The sequence below is a fragment of the Geotrypetes seraphini genome, chromosome 3, assembly GCF_902459505.1.
Source record: "Geotrypetes seraphini chromosome 3, aGeoSer1.1, whole genome shotgun sequence".
Taxonomy (NCBI): domain Eukaryota; kingdom Metazoa; phylum Chordata; class Amphibia; order Gymnophiona; family Dermophiidae; genus Geotrypetes; species Geotrypetes seraphini.
In genome coordinates, this window is record NC_047086.1 from 307,608,433 (window position 1) to 307,633,949 (window position 25,517).

Genomic DNA, 25,517 nt, shown 5'->3' on the forward strand with positions numbered 1-25,517 from the left:
ATTAAGGGGAAACGAACCGCGAAGGAAGCAGTGGGGCCATTGGATGACCCTGGAATAAAGGGAGTGCTAAAGGAGGACAAAGAAATCGCTGACAAACTGAACACATTTTTTGTGTCTATATTTACCGAAGAGGATATACAAAGCATACCGGAACCCATCAGGCTATATGCTGGAAACGAAGATGGGAAACTGACAGGGTTGACGGTCAGTCTAGAAGAGGTATGCAAGCAGATTGATAGGCTTAAGAGCGATAAATCCCTGGGACCGGATGGCATCCATCTGAGGGTCATCAAGGAACTGAAAGGGATTATAGCTGAACTGCTTCAACTAATAGCCAATCTGTCGATCAAATCGGGAAAGATTCCGGAAGACTGGAAGGTGATTATTTCATAATGTTCATAGGAATTATTATTTTTCAGTCATGGCTCCTACCCTCTTGAACTCTTTGCCTCTGTACCTTCATACAGAAAATTCATTTCAAACATTTAAGGTTCAATTAAAGGACCTGGGTGTACTGATAGATAGGACCCTGAAGCTGTCAGCACAATGTGCGGCGGCAGCAAAGAAAGCAAATAGAATGTTGGGCATGATAAAGAAGGGAATCACGAGTAGATCAGAGAGGGTCATAATGCCGCTTTATAGAGCAATGGTCAGACCCCACTTGGAATATTGCGTCCAACATTGGTCTCCCAACCTAAAGAAGGCTATAAAACTGCTGGAGAGAGTGCAGAGGCGACAACAAAGCTAGTAATGGGTATGGAGAAACTGGAATACGAGGATCGACTTATGAGACTGGGATTGTTCTCCCTTGAGAAGAGGAGACTGCGAGGGGATATGATCGAGACCTTCAAAATACTGAATACTGCTAGATTATAGAAAAGTTATATCCTTCAAATAAGGGGGGTGATTTTAAAGCGTACCTCCGACAAAGAGAACAAAAATGGATATTCAGATTGAAAACATACATTCCATACGGTCTGAATGTCAGAATTGAATGGCGCGCGTTTTTTTGAAAGAAACCCGGAAGTCATACTGATTGGTTATGTCTCTGTGCATCTGGGTTGTTGATTGGTGTGGTGCTATCCGGTGTTCTCTTTATAACCCCAGTAGTACGCCGAGCCGCCATTTCGCTGAAAGAAAATCATTGAAGCAGTGGCTCACAATTAAAAGTAAGTAATGCTTACATTTTAGGTTTGCATGAAATGTTTCTGTAAACCAATGGATATATTTTTTGTCCTTTTTTAAAAAAAAATCCCCTGATGCAGCCGTAGGGCGAAACAGGGCCTGTTGGGATTTCTATGTGAATCAGTTTGAAGCGGAATTATTCACGATACCGCACTAGAACCTTTGAATGACTCCTGCGGTGATTTTGCACTGTTAAAAATAAGATAAGTGCTCACTTTTCTAAGAAACTTATAAAATCCTTTAAAAAAATGATAACAAATAGGTAAAAAGTACAGTGAAACTAGAAAAATAAACGGTAAAGACCAAGGATGTATTTCTCTGACAGTATCTTTACTGGCATAGTTAGTTTCTCAGTTTTGAGAAACACTGAGGTCTTTTACCGTTTATATAAAGTGAAAAGAGTACTATACTTGTTTTTTGACAGTATAATTATTTGAATATCAATTTGGTGTGGCTATATATTTGAAGATATTCAGCTTGTATTATATATAAAGATTTGTGACTACAAATTATGCCAGGTGTACACCTGGGAGGGCCTCCGCCTGTGCGTATCGCCGGACTTGATGGACCGAAAGTCTGATCCCGAGATGGCACTTCTTATGTTCTTATTTTTCTGAGGCATTCTGTTCATAGAACAGACTGGGCTCGTAATTGCACAACCCTATGTTTTTTTTTCCTTTTCCCGCCCTTGAAATTTAATTTTTATTGTAATCAACCTTATTTCTTTTCCTTATGTTTTGTATCTGTGTGTAATATATGTATTGATTTATTGATTTGTTCTGTTTTCCCTTCCCTTTTAATATATTTACTATATTGTAAATCGCTTAGATTTTAACTTTGGTTTTATATTTACGGTATATCAAATAAATTGAACTTGATCAGATCAATAAGACCACTTTACTCTGATGCCTATTGGAGATTAAAAGCAGAAATGAAACATGCTTAATACTATGTTAAAAAAAAGGTGTTTTCACAAGAGTGGTACTTATTATATCTTTAAAATTTTGCAGGATAAATGCTTATATTGAAGAAGAAATACAGAGACGACTTCAGACTATCCACCCTCTTCATGAAGACAGTAGCAGTCTCTGTATATCTTTCCAGGTGGGTTGTGTTTCATGGAGGTATGCCTACTTGAAAGTGATTCAAAATGCTATATCACTGGTACTTGATACCACATAAACTGTATATGATATATAAAACTTGTGAACATATGTGCTAGAGATGATGTGACCAAGTAGGCACTTTCCTTTATGTGTGGTGGTGGCAGTATCTACAAATACAATCCTCCTGGGAAATATAGAAACATGATGGCAGATAAAGGCCAAATGGCCCATCCAGTCTGCCCATCTGCAGTAACCATTAAGAAGAATTTGTACCTCTTGATAGAAGAGGGAGTTGAAGAGAAGATGCCCTAATCCCACAAGATTTTTCTTTTGCATAGTTACTGTATAGACATTGACTAAAAAACTGGGATTTCATAAAATACAGTATCTTGGCACCAAGAGAAATTATTGTACTACTACTTATTTCTATAGTGCTGCTAAACATATGCAGCACTGTGCAGTAAAATATTCTAGAGAATGTTCCCTGCATAGTAGAGCTTACAATCTAAATTGGTACAATGAGCAATCATACTGCACTATGGATTTGCTGGGAGGAAATCTGGGGAAGAACTGGTAGTGGATCCAAAATACAAGAGGAATGAAAGTATGAACCAGTAAAAAGTGAATGACATAATGTACACCGATGAAGGATGGGGAGGGGTTAGTGATTTATTAATACAAAGAGTTGTTTAAGAATGTAGACCACAATAAGGTTATGCTGTGAGTTAAGATCATTGTATGTAGCACAGTTCTAATATATATTGGGTAAAAGCCATTGTACTTTTGCAAGGGGGAGGGAGTGGGCAGTTTTAGTGCAGCAGTAAAATGGCCAGTTTTAGAATTTTTTTTATTAATGACCACGTGCTATCGTTACCATTAAAGATTAGAGTGTGAGTGTTTACCACTACCTATTTTTAAGGTAAAAAGGGCTCCTGTGCTAATCAGTTAGCGTGCAGCAATATAGCTATACTAACTGATTACCGAAGAAATGCCCACTGCTACTACTATTATTTAGCATTTCTATAGTGCTGAGAGGCGTACTCAGTGCTGTACATTTAACATTCAATGGACTCTTCCGTTCCTGCTCAGAAGAGCTTACAGTCTAATTTGTATAGACTTATCCCTGACACATCCCCTCTGTGCTAAAAATAAAAATAATTTTATAATGGGTGGTGTGCATGCACTAACTTGGAACTTAACATAGGATGGCCAAGTATTCTTTTAAATTGTATGTCCAAATCTGATAGCATATGTTTATGACATTGTTAGTAATCCAGTTTGCTTTTTATCAGTACTGCCCCATGTTTTCAGTAATAAATTGATGGCTTGCAATATAGATGGTAAAGATAAATTTATATCTCTGATTCTCAGGAAAATGGCAAGCTTCAATGTGGCCCTGATCAACGAAAGCTTAAATATGAGGTAAGTAATCATTTTGGATATAGTCGTCATAAATGATGCATGCTTTTAGGAAATCTAATTAAAGTCCAGATGTACTAGAGCATTTTTTCCCATTATAGGGGTAATTTTATAAAGTATTTTCTGTGTGTGAAGCATGTTGTACCTGTAGAAAAAGCCTCTTATAAAAGTGTGCAGCTGAATATATTCATGTAAGTAATGGATGTGTACGGTGCACAGGCATTCCTAGAATATCTATCGTATCAAGCAGCCTTATGGGGCAAAGACTTAGAAAAACTAATTACACACACAAACAACTATGGTGAATTTAGAAAACACCTAAAAACATTCCTGTTCTCGAAATACCTAGGTAACGATTCAGGACAATAGCCCCCTTCGTAATCCCACCCAGATCTGATCTTGTAAACTGTTAACCTCTGATCTCTAACTATGATTGCTCCATTCAATTTATGGAATTTCTCTAATTCATTGTAAATCGCACGGAACTTCACGGTCCTGCAGTATATAAACTGTTGCTATTATTATCACTGTTGTTACTATCAGATGTTCTCAGCTATACTCTGTAAGTCGCTGTCTGTACAGTTTCTCTTCGTTGTGAACCGCCTAGAAGTCGCAAGATTGTTGGCGGTATATAAGAATAAAGTTATTATTATTATTATTAGAATACATAGTTCAGATGGGGCAGGGACAGAGTTGCAGTGTGTGTGCATCTAATATAATAAAGCCCTAAGCGAGCATGCACACTCCCACCTGCGTGCTCCTGTTTTCCGTGCGCTGTAGGGACCCGCAGGTAGGAGTGCGCATACGCGCGGCGGCGCGGAGCCTGTTGGCTGCAGCGGTTCTTGCCGTCTGAAGGATAAAGCCAAGAAGCACAACGGACTTTAATTCCTGCCTCCCAGGCTTCTCCTCCTGCTCCGGCTGGGCCCGCGTAAAAAAACAAAAAAACCCCAGAGCTCGCTTCGGGTCCGGCAAAGGCTGCGGGTCCTGAAACCTTTCGATTCAAGCAGCGTCTGCAGCACTCTACACATGCTGCTTCAGGGCCTTCTACTGCCCTGATTTGCTGGGCAGTAGAAGGCCCCGAAGCAGCAGTGTGTAGAAGCAGCAGTGTGTAGAGTGCTGCAGATGCTGCTGGAATCGGAAGGTTTGTCGGGACCGCGGGTAGGGAAGGAGGGGCGGTAAGGGATTAAGATAGTCAGCCAGACCATGGGAAGGGAAAGGGGGGTAGGGGAAATGCTGCTGCAGCACAGGGAAGTGGTGTGGGGGAAGGGAAATGGAGGGGGAGGGAATGCTGCTGTGGCTGCTGCACAGGGAAGTGGTGGGAAAGAAATGCTGCTGCATAGGAGGCAGGGAGAGAGACAGATAGATAGAAAGAAAAGAAGAAAGACACAGGGGCACAGAAAGACAGACAGACAAAGGGGGCCAGGGAGAGAGACAGACAGCGGGAGGGAGAGAGAAACAGAAATAAAGACACACAGACATATATTCTAGCACCCGTTAATGTAACAGGCTAAAATACTAGTATTTTATAAAATGCATGTATACAAACACACATTTACATCATCTTTGAAATGGGTGTGAATTTGTGCATGAGAATTTATGCATTACTAGGGATAGTGGTTCCCTATGGTATGTTGCTTGAATAAAATAATTATGTTTTTGGAATTTTGATATGGTCTTCCTGTTATAAAATTACCCTGTATATATCCAAAGTTTAAAAATGCTTAGTACATAGAATTCTAAATATTTTAAATATGCAACAAATTAAAAGTGATGGAGGCATTAATATTTATACAATCAAATTAACTTTGCTTGATTTCTGTTTCTGAATGGCATGCTGATTTGGTGGAGGTCTTTTATAAATACTGTAGTTCTGCTTTTTCAACAGTATCCTTTTCCTGGGTCCATGAACTGGGTACCATATTTTAAATTTAGCATTTAAAATTGAACTATTCTTCTGGTACTTTTTACAGCTCAGATGATTTAGCATGAGGTATTACATTGGACTAGTGCTTATGAAAAGCTATGTTTTTATAATGTTACAGTGATAATTTAAAGCCTGCAATGGTCAGGCACCAATCTGAAAAGTATGCGGGTGCTGGCTGATATTCAGTGCCAGCACCAATGTAGCTAAGTGGACAAAGAAAGGACCACTCAAAAGGCAATCCTATCTGCCCACTTAGCTATATCTAATCTAATCTTTGGTTTATATACCGGGTCATCTCCCAGTGGAGCTCGACTTGGTTCACATATAATTAAGACTAGAGCAGAAAACATAGGAGAAGGAAGAACTAATTAAAAACTAAAGTACATAAGAAAAGCATAAGAAAAATAACTATACTATTATAATTTTGTTGAGGCTGTAGTTAAACCATTTAAAAATTGGGAGAACAACAAAGTGTTGTGGCAGTCCAAGCCGGTTTTCAGTGAAACTGCCTGGTTAAGTGCTGCTGAATTATCAACAGCAGGATACTGAGTGAGATTTAACCACGTAAGTGCCATTCTCGCCTGGTTAAATGACTTTGAGTTTCTTATAATTGGTGCCTCAACAAGTGAATACAAGGCATTTAACACATATATAAATATGGTTCAGCAGGGATTAGCTCTTCAGGAGAGGAATAGACATTTTCAGAAATAAGCCTTTAAAAATTTTAGAAATTAATATTTTAAAAGCTGTTTCTCACTTTAAAGTGTGGGAGGAACATGGCTATAAGGCTATGCAGAAATGTTACTGATATACACATGTTTAGCGCAAAAAAACCAAAAATCATATAACCAATGCAAACAGAACACTAAGGGCCCATTTATTCAAGCTGTGCTTGCATAGTTTTATATGGAGGTACAAACTATGGGGTCTTTTCACTAAGGCGTGCTACAGATTTAGCTTGCACTGAGGAATTAGTGTGTGCTAAATGCCATGCAGCCCATGAATATACGAGTGATATTCTCGTACAGTGGGCTGCAATATATCTCGTACAATGGGCTGCATGGCACTTAGTGCACATTAGCTTGCTCTAAATCTGTTAGCGTACCTAGCAAAAGGACCTTTATATATTGTTAGCCTATTTTCAGAAGAAGGGAAATATGCTTATTTGGCATGCTATTAAAACTATAATTTTCAAGGCATATTAGGGAGGCTAAGATAGTTAGGCATGGATATTTTTTGTTTAGATTAACTTTGCTTTAAGTTCTATGTGCAATTGTTGCCCCCTCACAGCTTTTTATTTTTTAGCATTTTTACTACCTGCAACCCATATCATGCTTCTGTCACGTCAGAGAATGCACAAGGCTGATGGCAGCACATTCTTTTGTTAGAATCAACACATTACACAAATTAGCATCTTTTATTATGTTTCCTAATAACTTTTTGGTCTTGTCTCTGTTCATTGCCATTCAAATCTGGGCTTTGGATGAGCCACTGAAGGATAGGCACATTCTTTTTGCCAAGCCACTCAATTGTTTTTGCTTTAAATTCAGTTTCCTGATGAAAAATGAACCATCTCTCTGGTCTTAGATTTGTGGCAGACTGAATTGATCTGTACTATGTACCATTCATCTGATGATCATCAGGAGCCTCCCTTTACTCACTAAGCATTCCAACAATGTAATGCAAATGCCACCAAGCTTTACTCTAGGGCTGGTATTAGAAGGGAGATCTACTATTGCCATACAAATAGTTTAGCATTGAAACCAGAAATTTCCACTCTTTTTATTGGATCACAAAACCTTCTCCCTCATACAAGCAATGTCTACTAAATGTTTCTCTTCAAAAACTATATGGTGGTATAGTTTTTCTTCTTGCCATCCTCCTACATAGGCCATGTCTATTGACTAATCTTGAAATTGTAATTGTTGAATCAACATTTTCCCCAATCTCAGCCAAAAACATCTTTTTAAATACTTTTATACCTCATTGCAACCTTCCTCAGTAACTAACCTGCAGCTACTGATTTTAGAAGTACAATCTGGCCCACTTTACAGTGAAGATCTGACAGTGCCCCAGGAGATATTCAGACACACTGAAATTTCCTTATGACCTTCTTCTTATCAGCAGCTTTGAATAACATCATTTCAGAGTGTATTCAGAAGCTCTGTGTTCAATATTCATAGATATTTGCTTCAAATTCAGTTCATATTCAGGTCAACTCATCTTCTGTAACTGAATGGAAGTGGAATCTAATTTACTATGGGCCTTGTTGGAACAATTTTTTGGAATTCCAACTTGTTTGCCATGACAAAGCTTGTGAAGACTTATGCAATGAAGACTTTTATTTGATTGGTTGTTCTTAAATATTTTTTGAATATTTCTACTTTAAGTTTATAAGACACCACTGAGGCAGTTTTCTTCAATGTCTGAGGGACAATGATCTGAGGGCCAATGGCAGCCCTTGGAGACCTCTGGGGCAGCCCTCATCATCGTTCTGACTAATTACTAGAATGTTTGGATGCTATAGATGTGCATGGTCAGGTCTTTGAATGGTTTGAAGGTTTCCTAAAGTCTTGAACATATCAAGTAAGGTTCAAGAATGAGCTAATAGTTGAGGTAACTCTTGCGGAGTACTTCAGGGGTCTCCACTGTCCTCTTTACTATTCAATATCTATTTAGCTTCCTTGGGAAACGGACTATTCAACTTTAAGATCAAACTATTTAGTTGTGCAGATGACATCACTGTATTAATCCTAATATCTACTTCTTTCTCTCAAATCAATCAAACTGTTGTTGAGATTCTGTTGGCAATTGAATCTTGGATGGCAGAATTTAAATTGAAAATTAATACAGATAAGACCAAATTTTTCTTTGCATCTCCAAATTTGAAGGAAGATGCTACATCCATTGTTTTAAATGCTAAAATGTACTGTACATTGTTCAACCAACTATAAAGATACTTGGAGTAATTCTCAATCAAAATCTTACTATGAAAAATCAGGTTGGCTCAATGGTTCGAAAGGGCTTCTACGTTTTGTGGAAACTAAGAACCATTAGTGCATACTTCAATATAAATTCCTTCACTGTTAGTACAATCATTGGTTCTTATTCAATTTGATTATTGCAATATTGCTGGAGCCCAAAGAAATCGCAAAAGACTGCATATAATTCAGAATGAAGCAGTTAGATTGATTTATGATCTGAAGAAGTATGATCATGTTACCTTTTTCTAACATCAATTGCACTGCTTGCTGGTTGAGGCGCAGATTAAGTTTAAGTGTGGATGTATTTGCTTTAAAGCAGGGATGTCAAAGTCCCCTTCTCAAGGGCTGCAATCCAGTCAGGTTTTCAGGATTTCCCCAATAAACTTGCATGAGATCTATTTGCAGGCACTGCTTTCATTGTATGCTAATAGATCTCATGCATATTCATTGGGGAAATCCTGAAAACCTGACTGGATTGTGGCCCTCGAGGAGGGACTTTGACACCCCTGCTTTAAGACATTAACAGGTCTCATCACAGAATATCTTATGGAATCTTTCATCATCACGAATTCCAAACATTCTAGGAAATTTAATATACTATTCTCTTTTCCATCTGCAAAGGGTTGTAAATTAAAAAAAATTCCAGGATCTTCTGTTGTCTTTTCAAGTGGCTTTATGGGCTAAGGACCTGAACTACATATTTACATTTTCCAACTCCTACCAACAGTTTAGATGTGCTTTAAAAACACATCTTTTTATAGAATCTTTTGGAAATTAGTTCTTTGTTGTAGTATTTACCTGCATTCTTTATCTTTTGTGAACTGCATAGAACTTAGCGGTATTTGCGGTATACAAGTGAGTCTTGCGTTATGTTATTCAAAACGAATGCTAGGAAGTTCTTTACCCAACGTGTGGTGGACACCTGGAATGCGCTTCCAGAGAGCGTAATAGGGCAGAGTACGGTACTGGGGTTCAAGAAAGGACTGGACAATTTCCTGCTGGAAAAGGGGATAGAGGGGTATAGATAGAGGATTACTGCACAGGTCCTGGACCTGTTGGGCCGCCGCGTGAGCGGACTGCTGGGCACGATGGACCTCAGGTCTGACCCAGCAGAGGCATTGCTTATGTTCTTATTCTCTGCCTCTGCAACCAAGTTCATGACAGAAAGAGAGCAGTGAATGGGAAAAAGAGCCACATGCCTGAAGGACAATGCATTTCTCAATATGTAAAGAGAATGTGTTTGGAAATGCCCATTCCTTAAGGATACATCCAATAAACACTTTGAAGGCAGCCTGGTAAGGTAGATATCATTGACACACACTGGTCAGCAATGCCATAACCTTGCACATAGAGATATCTTGAGACTCTCCTTTAGCTCTTTAGAATCAAAGTAGCCCTGACTTTAAAAAGTAGTGAAGACTTGCACTGTAAACATGAAGTGTCAATGTACTTAATGAATTGCACCCCCACTCATAAGGTATTTAATTAATGAAAAAGAGAGTGTTGGGCTTCTTGTATTTCTTAGTCTTACCCATTCTCTTCTGTCCTCTTTTATCTGTGAGACTGGCTGCAGCATTCTGACATCTGGACAAGGAACAGCAGCATAACGGGGTCTATGTTGATCTAGACATCCACAAACATGAAGATTCTCATTAGTAGAGAAAGTCCAACAAGTACAAGGCAAGGTATTGGTCTAACAAGCAAAACACTTATTGTAACAGCAGAGTGGAACCATCATCGATCTTTACATTTCTCTGTTCTTCTCACATTTAAAACAAAATTGAGAGGAGATATGCCAGACTAGAATTGATAGGAAGATCTACCAGAGGTTATTCTACTAATCTCAGTGTTGATTCTAAAGGATCTGCTGCAGGAATACAGGCGATGACAGGGAGTTGTGACTGAGTTGCAAACTGCCATCCTGTTTCTGCATGTTTGTATTCACTGCCACTGCTAGTAGAGTACATACATTACCAACATTGAAAGGGCCCACATCTATGTTGCTAAAACCATCCTTTCATAGAGAGGATAGATCTGATTTATTATTATACATTGGATATATTCTAGCCTGTATGACAGCAGTCCTTTATGCCTTATAACTTGGTAAGGCATGAGGCATCGGTAGTTTTTCAGGCTATATTACATACTTTTTTGAGGAGTGGGGGCTGTGTGATTGCATTATTCTCTCCATTGAATAATGTGGAGCTAGGGTCAGATATAGGAATATACCATGGCATAGAGTGATGCTCAGGAAGGCATTTTTGGCAGCTTGTTCATAAATCATTTGAGCAGCAAATAGTTTTTATTCATTTGTTTTCTCAATTAACTATTCACCTAATCCTCCTTTCTGTTCTCAAAATGGGTGAATGTATAAAATGGCCCTTATCTCAGTCAAATATAAATGATTTCTCAGCCTTAGAGAAATGGATACTGTGTCAGCTGATTGGCAAAGGTTCTTTTCCATTCTTGAATCAAATATCAATCACACAATCAAATAACATTTTCTTTCTATTTTGATTTTTTTTTTTTTTTTCAAATTTAACATGTAGACCTGTTTTGAAATCTTTCATAGGATAAAATTCTGAATTTCAAGAAATGAGGACAGGTTCTTCCCTTCTCTCCTTTTCTTGATATTGTTAAACAGACGCAACAGCTATGGCAGACATGTGTTCCCAGAGCCCATGTCAGCTGTGTTAACTTGGCTGGGACTGAAACAAGCACTGTAGACCCTGGAAAATACTGCTGCTATTCAAGGAGTCAGAATCCTTGTTCCAGGGGAGTCTTTATAGAAGATGGAGATTCAGAAAAAGGAAAAGAATGCAGCTTCTGTATGGATATGAAATACTGTGACTGTGAGCCAAACTACCTCTGGAACGCAAATGCTTTCAACAAAACAAGAGTCCAAAAGAAAAATTTCACGTATTCATTCTTACAAGATTATGACAAAGGAAAGGATGAACATTTAGAAAATGCTGTGGAGAGTGATAAACATTTCAAGTGCAGCTCAGATCTAGATGTTATTGCTGAAAGCCAGCACGTCCCACAGAGTGAATATAGTTTGGCCTTGCTGCAACATATGTCTGCTTCAGAGCAGCAAGTAGCCACCAGTAATGAGCAGGCAAGAGCTGGCAATGCATTTTCCTTTGTTCTCTCTGAGACCAATATGTTCTCTAAAATAACTCCTGTGAAGAATGTATCTAGTGAAATCCACCAGAACATGATATGCCAAGGTCATGGTGCTGAGCAGAGAGTTGAAGCGCAGGCTGGTTTTAAAGAGATAAATTTTTCCAAATCCAGTGTTACATCTTCAGAGGTCAGAGCACAGCAAAGCTATAGCTTGGGGCACTTTTTGAATAAGCTTTCTTATCTTTGTATAGAAACTAGTAATGGGTTGCTGAACAGAGCAAAGGCCATTAAGCAAGTAAAAGATTTGGGAAACATGTGTGATAGAAGTGGAAAGTGTGCACAAGTGTTATCATTAATTAGAAATATACCATTTTTAAAAAATTCCTCACTGAATGTATCCTCTGAAGAGGAAGATAAATATTCTTTCTCTGGTGAGGCTAAAATCAGTATATCTGACATCAATCAGCCAGAGTCTCTTTTGCCAGCAAAGGGAACATTGCCATGTACATTTTCAAAGACAATATTAAATACGAGCTTACAAAATATGTTTAAAAATGAAGAAATGGGAAATGTCTCCATGTTAATACAAAATTTTGTACATTTTCCAAATGAGCTTATGCAATTGCAGGAATATTCAGCACAAAGCTTGTTAGTATATATCATACATCATTTGCCAGAGGTTTCATGCAGAATGGGTAAGTTAAAGGGAGTGTATTGGCTTGCTGTTGCCAGTTGCAAACAGCCTGAGCCACAGCCTTCTTGTCTTCTCTTAGTTAATTCTATTTTGTATGCCATTGTGCTACCACCCAACCAACAAAACAATTCACTGACATTGTTTCATGTTCTTCATTTGACTTCATTAAAGGAGATTCAGGTTAGTTTTGGAGGTCAAAGTATCCAACTTTTTGGCCCCCCTGAAGATTCGATACTCACAATATTTACATACAACCAACACTTTACTCAAAGGATATGTCTTGACATAGTGAGCCTTTTGATTTCTACTTCAAATGATCTCCTTTGTTTAAATCATCCCCTGCTAACAAAGGATTTGATGCAGCTTTCACTTGATTGGAAGTCAGAGGTTATTGACTTTGCTTTTGCAAACAGAATGCGACTGTCTTGCAAATTCAGTAGTACCCTAGCTGATTTGGTTTACCTACTTCATGAGAATATGGATGAAATAAAACCCACCTTAGGAGATACTGACCTCTTACTGTACACTATGATAAAAACAGAAAGTGATTTCAAGTCCATCAGATCACTTGTTCTTCTGAGTACTCACATAGCACTTGTTCAAGAAGACTGTGTTTTCTATCCAGCTTCTAGGTATTGGTGCACCATTCCTTGTTGCTCACAATTTAACAGCATTTGTGTTTATTCTCTCAAAAGTCTTAAGTGTATAATTGTCATCGATAGGGAAAGGCTAACAAAAATTGAGCTTGTCTTTTCGAAACAGAAAGGAATTGCACCTGAATCAAAACCAGTGGTACTTCTTTCACATCTTAAAGGCAGCTTTCATTTTCAAGCTGATATTTGGAAACTTACTTTGAATTCATCAGAACATGCCAGTTTGCTAATTAAATATTTAACACTGAATTAAAGAACTAAAAGATAGAATTAAAAGTTCAAGGCACACCCCCGCCTTTAAAATATGACAGTTTATGAATGGTAGTCATTTACAACTGAAATATGCATGGATTACTTTGCTGTTATAATAATAGAAACTTTAATTAGAGAAGACATCAGACTTTTTCTGTGTCATTGATGTCTTCAGTCATATTTGATGTCTTCGGTCAGATGTATGTAAATTTTCTTTTGTTTTTGGAGATTTAGGTTTGGTAGAATTGGATTGCTACTGTACTTTAAAGAATAATACATTTGACAACTGTAGGGGAAGCTATAAATGTTTATGTGAACAGAAATAGTATTTTGAAATAACATAAATTACTACTAGTGAGTATAGAAGAGAGTACTTGATTCTGAAAGACTATTAAAATGAAGTATATTCTTGAGAAAGTAACTTTTTAAAAATCATTTTGTGTATGTGAAAATCTTTTAGACATTACAGCATAACATAGGAGTAGCCTAATGGTTAAAGCAATGACTGAGAACCTGAGGAACTGAGTTTGATTTCCGCTGTGACTCCTTGTGATCCTATATTGTCCCAGATATAAAAACTTAGATTATGAGCCCAGTAGGGACAGAGTGGAGGAGTAGCCTAATGGTTAGTGCAGTAGACTGAGATCCTGGGGAACTGGGTTCAATTGCCACTGCAACTCCTTGTGACCTAACCCATTTAGATTGTGAGCCCACTGGGGACAGAGAAAGTACCTGCGTATAATGTATACAGTGCTTGTACATCTAGTAGCCTTATTGAAATGAGGAGGAGGAGAAAAAATACTTGCTTATAATAAATGCAAATTGTGTTGGTTGTACCATAGAATAGAAGTATATCTAATACCTAGTCTCTTTTATTAAGAGTGTAGAGTTTGAACCTGGAGATCCCTGTTTAATTCTCCAATTTAACCATTTACTGGTAATTTTACTAAGCGTTGTCCACATTCAAAGCTGTTTTTTTAAAAACATGATAAAAGGGCTTTTATAAAATTGCATGGCTACATAGTTATTTAAAAAGTAGGCACAGAAAAAAATACCTGAATTTATACGATCTGTGGGGTATAATATGTGGGAAGCTGTGATGTATATTTTGTATAATATACAGTGGTGCCTCACACAACGAACTTAATTCGTTCCAGGAGCAAGTTTGTTATGCGAAAAGTTCGTTATGTGAAACGCGTTTTCCCATAACAATACATGTTAAAAAAAATAATTCGTTCTGTAGCATAAAATATGCTAAGATGACATAAAAAAAGATAAATTTTTTGTTATTATTTTTATTTAGATACATCTAAAAACATACATCTCCCTGTCCTTTTACTTCCACTATCTTCCTATCCCATCTCTATTCCCTTTTGTCCCTCTCCCCATGATCAATCATCTCACCACCTCTCTCTGCCCTCACCCTCAGGGTTCAAGATTGCTTCCACTCTTTTTCCTGTTGTTCTCTCTGCCTGTCACCCTATGATTTAGCATCCCTTCTGCCCTTGTCCAATATTTCCCCTTCTCTCCCTCCCTCTCATCCCCTGCTCCAACATGTGCTTTCAGCGGCCTTCTCCCCCCTTAAGCGTCTTTTCTTCTCCACTCCACCTTTCCTCCCTCCCTGCCTCCACCTTTGTGGCGCTTTTGCACCCGACCGACAACAGAACAGGCCCGGTCGGACAAATCTCCCTGTCCTGTAGCCGCGAATCTAAATTACCTTCTTACAGCAGCTGGATTATTGAAGCTGCTGTAAGAGGTAATTTAGATTCGCGGCTACAGGGCAGGGAGGTTTGTCGGCCGGGCCTGTTGTCGGTCGATCGGGGGACCTGACCAGCTGTGCACATTCTTCGGGGCGGACCGCCCCCTCCCCCCTCTTTCGTTCGCCATTGCCTTCTTCCTACCTGCCCTGCCGCAGCCGCACACAGCCGACCGGAAGTCTTCCTGATGTCAGCGCTGACGTCGGAGGAAGGGAGGGCTTTGCTTAAGCCCTCCCTCCGACGTCAGCGCTGACATCGGGAAGATTTCCGTTCGGCTGTGTGCTGCGACAGGGCAGGTAAGGAGAAGGAGACTACCCTCGCGGCTCGACCAACCCCGCTGCGATCCAACCCCGCAGAAACCCCGGAAGTATGCAGCTCGGGCGACTTCGTTGTGTGAAACGAAGTCCGTTGTACGAATCAAGACATAAAGTTCGTTGTGCGCAGCGTTCGCTGTGCGAGGCGGCCGTTATGCGAGGCACCACTGTACTATAAAGGGACATGTTCATATTTATCCCTTGTTCAGAATAGAAATGAGTTTGGTGCTGGGAATCTATTTTATAAAGACATATAGGCACCTATCTAGCCATTTTAAAAGAGGCATCATTTAGACTTCTTACATAGGCACAATGTTAAGCAATTACCCCCCTCATTATAATCTTACATAAATTAAGAAATGTAATTTATATGCTTTCTTTGGAGGGAAAAAAAAGTTGAAAAGGCCTTATTGGGATGGTAGCTTGTATTCTGCAGTTTCAGCATATCTCCACAGTCGTACAAGCAGCAAGGAGTAAGGCACCACTGAATTATCAATGGACAACTGATCCGATTCTACTAGACCTTAAATTATGACCATGCAGAAAGCAACTGTTTGCTTTATAGGCTCAATTACAGAAGCTGGTGTATGCTATAGACTCTAACCCTTGTCAGGAACAGGTGGCAGTACAGTAGGTTTTGGATGTGTTTTGGTGGGCTCACACTTTCATCATAAATATAATGGTTAGAGTAGCTTATGGGACTTGCTACTCCTCTCTATGGTTCACCCACCAGATTACTTAAGACACCTGAGTGTAGGTCTACTAGGCTTTCCTATACCAGATGCTACTGTTCTGGAGACAGGTATGTACTTTTGTATTCTGATGTTTGCGGGGTGTAAATGGGGGAGGTGTCAGTGAGTTCTGAGGAAGTGTGTGGGGATCTTTACTTGATCTCTGCAGTGGTTATGTGGTCATTTTGAGTAACTTTTTAACACTTAACACCCTTTTAAAACAAGTCTAGCTCAAAACATATAAGTTCCATCCAGGACATCTGCCAAAACATTTTATTATCCCTGCACGATGTCTAAGACTAAGCCTGCCCAGAGCCCATCCAAATGCCACCCATAACACTTCTCCCAACACACCCCTTTGAGCTCTAGATGCACAGCGACTTAGAAGTCCTACTGGACGTCCAGAATGTTGTTTTCGAAACTTGGCACTTGTACATCCTGACTTAGGCGGGTTTTTGGATGTTATGATTATGAGCCCCTCAGTATCCCAGGACCCTTTAATTCAATATGGGCTCTGTAAAGAGCACCATTTCATATCATCAGTTCCATAAATACTAAATAGATTTTTACATGTGTAAACAATCTTCAAAATGTATATCCTATATTTAATATCATCTTTGTAGATTTTCCGTCCAGATGGACAGAGCCAGAGTCTGAGCAATAGCACAAAGGTTCCTAGATCTTTGAGCCATAGAACCAGTTTCAAACAAAGAATCAAGCTCTGGAAGATACGTCATAGTACCAAAGAAAAGTTCAGACCCCTGGAGGCCAATTCTGGACCTTAAGTCAGTTAATGCTGTCCTGAAAGTGCCGTTCTTCTGCAAGGAGACCATTCGTTCAGTCATATATCCACATTTCCAGCTCACAGGAGGTACTTGCAGCACTTCCAATTCTCTGCTCTTCCCTTTGGCCTAGCAATGGCACCTTACACATTTACCAAGGTAATGATGGTGATAGCAGCACACCTCTGCAAGATAGGGATCTAAGTACACCCATATTTGGATGATTGGCTAATCAAGGCCTCATCCAAGGAGGATGGTGGACTGACAGTCTTGAGAGTTGTCCAACTCTTGCAGGACTTGAGATGGATAGTCAATTTCAAGAAAAGCCAGTTGGAACTGACCCAGTGTCTGGAGTGTCTAGGAGTTCGGTTCAACACAGCCATAAGCTAGGTTTTTCTTCCACAGCCACACAGACAGAAGCTCCAGAAGCAGATATTGGACCTGCTACTAAGGCTGGCTCCTAAGGTGTAGCATTATCTGCAGGTCCTGGAGTTAATGGCAGCAACCATAGAGGTGGTCTCTTGGGTGAAGGTGCACACGAGACAAGTTTCAAGTTCAAGTTTATTATATATTTGATTAATCGCTTACTCAAATTTCTAAGCGATGAACATATCATTAAAATTACATAAAATTAAGGGGGCAGCAAAACAGGGAGAAACTTAACATACGTAACATGTTAAAGACTAACAGTACAAACATGTAAAAACGAGAGGAAAGGATGGGTAGAGAGAAATACAAATTGCTGATAGAAAAGAAGACAATTATAGTAAAAAAAACAATAGGGGGGAAATAAACAATGAACCTTAAAAAGGTTATAGAAATGAAATGAAACTCCTAGTCAAGTTTTTAAGTATCAAAAGCATCTTTAAAAAGAAAGCTTTTTAGTTTGCTCTTAAATTTATCGAAATTGTTTTCTTCTCTTAAGTAAATGGGGAGGGAGTTCCATGTTTGAGGAGCTGTAACAGAAAAAATAAAATGCCGCCGTGTATTAATAATTTTAAGTGAGGGAATAACTAATAAATGTTGATCAATAGACCTCAGTAATCTGGTTGGGGTATAGGGAATCAATGATTTGTAAATGAAAGCTGGAGTTTTATATAACAGAGACCTGAATGTAAGCAGACTTAATTTATACTGTATACGATACGCGACTGGGAGCCAGTGCGCTTTCTTAAGAAGGGGAGTGACGTGATCAAATTTCTTAGTTTTCATTATAAGTTTAATTGAGGCATTTTGAATGATCTTCAAACGTCTAATTTCATTTTGGGCTATTCCCTTGAGTAGGGCATTGCAATAATCGATTTTTGAAATAACCAAGGAGTGAATTAAAATGTTAAGAGATTTTGGACATAGTAATTTAGATACTGAGCTGGTCTCCTCAGATGAGCTCACTTCAGCAGCCGCTTCCACGGACACTGAAATTGAGGAACAGTTTGCGGTAGTGATGCAGATAGCTCCCCTCTCAAAGGGCATGTCACTCTCCTAGCAGATACTGACAACCAATGCCAGCCTTTATGGTTAGGGGGTCATTGCAATGGATATCCAGGTCAGGGTCATTGATTCCTGGATCAGCAAATGTGGTCAATAAATTGCTTGGAACTCAGAGCCATTTGGCTGGCAGTACAGGCCCTGGAGAATTCCCTGGAAGGCAAGGCAGGCAGAGTCTTAGACAGTGCAACAGTGGTGGCCTACATCGATCAACAAGGAGGCACTAGAAGCGTTCTGTTACTACTAGAAGCTTACTCGTCTTTGGGTGGGCAGAAGCTCATCTACAGGCTCTCTCAGCTGCACACATTGCAGGAGTGGAGAATGTTCAGGCTATCTTCAGTCAGCAGCCTCTCGACTCGGGGGAATAGTCGCTGTCACCACAAGTGTTGGATGCCATTGTTGAGCGGTGGGGACGCCCACTGATGGATCTGATGGCCTTAGCAGTCAACACAAAGGTGGATTGCCTTTATAACCAAAGACATGAACCCAGAAGTGCAGGAGTAGATGCATTAGTCCAGCCATGGCTGGAGAAGGGACTCTTGGGGGAGGAGTTAAGATGGCAGATGGATCGTGATGACGTTCTCTCCGCTCCAATGGTTTTGCATTTCTAAAGTGGCTTATCTCTTTTGAGCTGTGGGAGGTCAGAGGAGGAGACCCTGGAGTTGGCACTGGGTGGAGCTTCATCCCTGAAGGAGCTGTAGAGAGAAAGGAACATCGAGGAGCCTGGGAACCCAGAGCTGGAGCCTGCAGTATCATTGGGGGACACTTCATGTGGCTATCAAGAAATTGGATGTAACAGTTGGGAAAACAGGACATGGAGGTACTGGTTACAAAGGTGGATGCTTTTTCCTTGTATGTAGATAAAGTTCAGCAAGTATGCATGGACAAAATTTGTATAGAAACTGTTTTCCTTGATAGATAACCTTTCCACAGTGATAAAAGATCAGAAGTCTATTTCACGAAAAATTGAGCAGATTTAAAACTTCAACAGAAGATTGAATCTCAGTGTCTTAAATTGTTCAAAAATTTTGGATACGTCTCCTTTGAAAGTTTTTAAGAAGTTTCTTTTGGAGAAGTTAAAATTTCCTCACGATACTATTCCACCTATTAATAAAGCTTATTATTTACCATTTAGTAAAGGTAAAAAGACTGAAGCAGGAGACCTACCAATTACAAGAGAAAGGGATTACTGACTTTTTAAGATATTACATCTATCCTTGAAAATTCTCTTTCTGAAATCAAAGAACGAGGTACTCTTATTGTTAATTTTATATTTGAGCAAGACTTGACTTCCGTTATGAGGTTATATTTTAAATATGGTACAACTTTATTTTGTGATCAGAGGATTTGGATATTCCCAGATGTGACAAAATTGACTCAGGAGAGATGGAGAGAGTTTCTAGTTATGAGAGAAGAAATGTGTAATTTGTAATTAAATACCTAGGTCTGAGATATGTGTTTTTCCTACCTGAAAATCTAAGATCATTTTTAGATTGCAAGAAGTTAACTAGTAGTGCCACATGAAGTGCAAGATTAGAACTGATTGAAGATTATCTGTTTAAGTCAATTGTTTTGAAATGTTTTTTAGTAAAATCTCCTATTCAATAGTCAGGAAAGCAAAGATGCAAATGGAATAAAAAATAGCTGACATGGTAAAACGGGGAGACAAGACTTTTATAGATATATTAGTGATAGAAAGAAGTACAAAAGTGGCATTGTGAGACTCAAAGGTGAAGGGGAGAAATATGTAGATAGAAGCTGATAAAGAAAAGGTCAAATTGCTTAACAAATATTTCTGTTCTGTGTTCATGGCTGAAGCGCCGGGAGCGGGACTGCAGAAGACGAACATGAATAGGGATGGAGGAGTAATAGGCCCTGATCGATTTTCAGAGGATTGTGTTTATAAGGAGCTAGCCAAAATAAAGGTAGACAAAGTGATGGGGCCGGATGGTTTGTTTGTTTGTTTATTTATCCCCCGCCCTTATCCAGAGCGAGTTACACACTTACATACAAAATATAACATTACATCTAACATTCAAGTCGCCTCAATGACAAACATCATTATAACCAATAAAACAGACCAGACCCTAGAATACATCAGTGACCAGCACCCTGCAATCAACAGTCTCCACTCCTCCCTTAGCCAATCTCAGACCCTAAATTTCATCTGACAGAACAAGTGTCTCTTACGTACTTTCTTAAAATTTTGTATATTCTGCTGTTGACGAATATACTCTTAGGTGTACATCCTAGAGTCGAGAGTGGTACTGGAGGATTGGAGAAGGGCGGATGTGGTCCCTCTGCACAAAAGTGGAAGTAATGAAGAAGTAGGGAATTACAGGCCAGTAAGTCTGACTTCTGTGGTAAGCAAATTAATGGAAACACTTTTAAAACAGTGAATGGTGAAGTTTCTGGAATCCTGTGGATTACAGGACCGGAGGCAACATGGATTCACTAGAGGTAGGTCTTGTCAGACAAATCCGATCAATTTCTTTGACTGGGTGACCAGAGAACTGGATAGAGGATATGCGCTAGATATGGTGTATTTAGATTTTAGCAAAGCCTTTGGCAGTGTTCCACACAGACATCTAATAAATAAACTCAGTGGCCTTTGCTGCAAAGTTCCTGTCTCCATTCCCTGCTGGGAGGATACTTCTCCAAGGTTCTGCTGAGCTGTTGGTGCTGTATGACTTCACATATGCCAGGCACCCTGGAAAGCCATAAAACATTTATAACAAGCAACATTCCCTGCAGGATGAGAGGGGAGTAAGAGCCATAGGAGCCTGATACCAAGACAGAACTCTTACCCAGGCTGGCCTGTCTCTGAAGCAAGTTATGGGAACCCAGCACAGCTGGGGTGCTGGAGGTCACCCTTGCCAACTTTCTGCACAAGACTATCTACAAGGATGCCATCCTGAAGATGCACATCATTATAAAACCACAAATTAGCATCTGCAAGGTGATAAGGATCTCGGAGCTGGAGGAAGAAAGTTCACGAAGAATTCTCCGTTTCTGCTCGGGGCCCCCTCCGGGGGGGGGGGGGTAGGGATGGGGAAAGTGAGAGAGGCGTGGACTGGGGGGGAGGAATAGTTAGGTATACATTTTTGTACCAATAGGGAAGTACATGACCAGAGTTCAGGGATGTGCTTTTTTGGAACGAAGGAAGAATTTCTCTGTATAAAAAAAACATGCATCACAGGTAGAGCCAGAGAGATTCACTTGCTTATGCTGCGGTGAACTGCTAGCCCCCTGCTAAGCATATGAGTGTAAGTTCTACTCTCCATTGCATATTCTGAACTGACAATATATTTCTTTCTACTATGCCTTTGCTGCTGTAATTTTATAAGTCTTTATACTAACAATAAAAAAATATTGTCTGTTTTGGAAAATACAACGCCGTCTCGTAGTCATTCCAATGAGGTAAAATAAGCAGCATTTACTTCAGGACTCAATATCAAAAGGTAACCAAAATCATTCTAAAACTCTCTATATAAAGAGGCCACTGTGGCTCCTATTGATGTGCCACTGATTAGCTGGAAAAAAAAAGTATTTGTATTCTATAAAGAAAGATTAGATTCTTACCTCAATCTTCTTTCTTGTAAATGTAGCTAGTACTGTATTTCCCCATATATAGGCCGTGGCCTGTACATAGATTTTGCAAACCGGCCTAGTGGGCGTGGCTTGCTTAAATGGGGTAGCCTATACATGGAGCAATACAGCATCCCTCCTCCCTTAAATAGCTCTCTCTCACTGGAAATTACCTTGTGGACCGCCACACCTGCCTCCTCCAAACACACTGGCTGCCTCCTCCAAACATGTGCAGGAGTGATGTTTGCGATCTCAAGCCTCGCCCCACGTCCTTCCTGATTGGCAGCTGTCATGAGAACTGATGGCGGAAGCAGCCAGTGTGGAGGAAGTATTGGAGGAGGGGAGATGATGCCCTTGGTGGGCTGGGCTCTGAGAGCACACAGGCCGCTCACGCTCCTACACTGGGCGGTTCCTGCTTTCCCCGTCGCGTTTCTCTTCCACCAAGGGATGACCCATTGCTGAAGCCACCTCCGTGTCCCGCTCCGTTCCTGCCCAGCGACATGACATTGCCTTTATGTATCGGTATAGGCTGCCCCATTGCATAGGCCGATTTAGGTTTTTAAAGCTCTTAGATAAGCTGGGGCTAGTAACATGGGTCGACTTATCTAAGAGTTTTTAAAACCCAAATTGGCATTCCCTGTGGCCTATACATGGGGGCGGCCTATATGTGGGCAAATATAGTAGTCCTCAGTGTTAGGGTTGCTTGCAGAAAGATGTCAGTCATATTTTCAACCCCTTCCTAGCCAGCTGCACCTCCCACCTCAGTTTGTACAAAAATAGTCAAGCATCACTGTAATGAAAGATATAATCAGAAGAAGGGGAATGGGGAAAACTCCTCTATATAGAACTCACATAAATGCAGTTACAAAAAAGTTGATTTTTCAAAAGTTTCTTAAAGTTAACCCTCCTGGCACATAAACATATCTGACCAGGGAGAGCATTCTATAGCTTTACCCCTGCAGTGGAATGCATAGAGACTGGTGTCCGCATAATGTATTTTTACCCAACTACTAATGATAATAACATACCATTCTGTGACCTTAATGTTTTCCCTGGTCAATAAACTTCCAATGATTGTTGAAAATATAATGGAACAGGATGATACAGGACCTGATAAACAATTGCCAACACCTTATATTGTACCCTTTACAATACTGGAAACCAATGCAGGCACTGGGGTTATATGAGCTAACCTTGTAGTACCAGTAATTAGCTGGGCCACAGCTTTCAATAACAACTGCAAAGCCCTACAAATTGCACTAGATATACCCAGCTATAGGGCATTGCGATAATCCAACCGGAACAATATCATCTCCTGAACAACAGTTTGAAAATCAAAAGGAGATGACATTGGATTCAAACGATGCAAAAGGTGAATTTGTGCAAAGTCTGACTGAATAATTCTTAACACTTGACATTTCATATTCAGGCTTGAAGCATTTCTTAACCTTTAAAAGTACTTTCACATTAAAATGATCCGGCCACATTTCATCACCATTTCGTCCCACAAACTAACATTAAGATGTAACCCATGTATTGTCATCCACTTCAACATTCTCCATATAAAAATTCAATTGCATCTCCACTCCTTGATATTCATCTTCCATAGGGGGGAAAAAATAATATATCATCTGCATACAGCCTATAGTAGAAAGCCAAAGAATCAAACATCATTGCAACTCTTGCCATATAAATATTAAACAGCAACACTGATAGGGCATACTCCTGAGGGACTGCTTTACCTACAGAAACCTCCTTTGATACCATCATCCCATTCCTTACATGAAGCTTGGGAGTAATAGTAATACGTAGAGTAATACTTTTAAAACCAATAAGAGGAAATATATTTTCAATCAAGAGGATAGTTAAGCTCTGGAATGCATTGCCAGAGAATGTGGTAGAGTGGTTAATGTAGCTGTTTAAAAACGGTTTGGACAAGTTCCTGGAGGAAAAGTCCATATTCTGCTGTTGAGACAAACATGGGAGAAGCCACTCTTTGCTCTGGATCGATGACATGAAATGCTGCTACTATTTGGGTTTTTAGCAGGTACTTGTGACTTGGATAAGCCTCCATGAAGACGGGATACTGGGCTAGATGGACCATTGGTCTGATCCAGTAAAGCTATTCTTATGAGTATTGTTCTCTCTTGCTTGGAGCTTAATCTGCTATTCAGTGATAATCTCTCTAACCCATCAACATCACCGCTAATAGCATCCAATAAGTTGCTGTGATCCAGCTATCTCTCTTCATCCTTTTCTGCCCCCAATATGGGATCTCAAAAAAAAAAAAATAGGCTCATCCAGGTCCCTTCTAGACAGAGCTAGAGAATTAGAATTACTCCACCTTTTCTTTCAAATAGTATGGTAACTTGAACGAGAGCAGGGCTGAAGCCCGGATGAAGAGGAGCCACACAGCAGATTAATGTGAACCAAAAAATATTTTATTTGATAGTGCCAGGTAAAAGGGTCTTGTTCGGTTCACAGGTAGGAAGTAAAATAATATAAACCTATCCCTAAGTGCAGTGGCGTACCTAGGGTATGTGGCACCCGGGGCCCATCATTTTTTGACACCCCCCCCCCCCCCCCCCCATGTAAAAAAAATTTTTTTTTTTTTTTTTTTGCAATAACCATGAAATGGAATAAATGGTCAGAATAGAAACAGGCAGTGAAAATTTTCTTTTATTGAACCTCATATATGTAACCATTATTCCAAACATAACATAACATAAATTATGTCTAAATTGTCATGACATTAGAAGTACATATGGAGTAGTTGCAGGTGATGCTTGGGACAGTTCTGATTGTGTTAGTTCGGTTTTATGTGTTTTTTGAATAGAAGGGTTTTTATTTCTTTTTGAAGGTTTTGCAGTCTGTGGTTGATATCAATTGGTTGTAGAGTTGGGGGTCGAGTGTTGCAGCTCGAATGGCTAGGAGGTTGTCGAACAGTTTTTTTCTTTTGACGTTTTTGGTTGGAGGGTGTGTGAATGGTGCACAAGTTCTCCTATGTCTGTTTGAAGTGGATTGAATTATTTAGCTGAAGAAATTAGTTACCCCCCATTCCACACACATTAATTCTCTTCCATTTTTGTTCCCATTATAAAAAACACTGATAAGTTCCCAGAAAAAAAATACATTAAAATAAGAAGTGAAAACAAAGGCCCCTACAGATGAGAACATAACATAAGAATAGCCTAACTGGGTCAGACCAATGGTCCATCATGCCCAGTAGCCCATTCTCATGGTAGCCAATCCAGGACACTAATACCTGGTCAAAACCCAAAGAGTAGCAACATTCCATGCTACCGATCCAGGGCAAGCAGACACTTCCCCCATGTCTTAATAACAGATTATGGACTTTTCCTCCAGGAATTTGTCCAAATCTTTCTTAAAACCAGCTACACTATCTGCTTTTACCATAACTTCTGGCCACTTCATTTTTAAGTTTAGATCTTTCCTTTCAAACAGAGACCTTGCTAGATGTCAAATACAGCACAAGGTAACTTCACATGGACTT

General features: G+C 39.7%; 1 protein-coding gene across 7 annotated transcripts in view; it reads left to right on the forward strand.

Moving 5' to 3' along the window:
- Positions 1 to 25,517, forward strand: part of KIF16B (kinesin family member 16B) — a 309,438-nt gene that overhangs the window by 196,406 nt on the left and 87,515 nt on the right. For 5 of the 7 annotated variants that reach the window (XM_033936633.1, XM_033936634.1, XM_033936636.1 and 2 more), the window contains 3 exons: positions 2,196 to 2,289; positions 3,663 to 3,713; positions 11,263 to 14,198. In XM_033936633.1, the coding sequence (XP_033792524.1) occupies positions 2,196 to 2,289; positions 3,663 to 3,713; positions 11,263 to 13,344 (2,227 nt within the window). In that variant the 3' untranslated portion in view covers positions 13,345 to 14,198. Of the gene's footprint in view, positions 1 to 2,195; positions 2,290 to 3,662; positions 3,714 to 11,262; positions 14,199 to 25,517 lie in introns of those variants that run through there. The other 2 variants (XM_033936639.1, XM_033936640.1) reach the window with 1 other exon arrangement.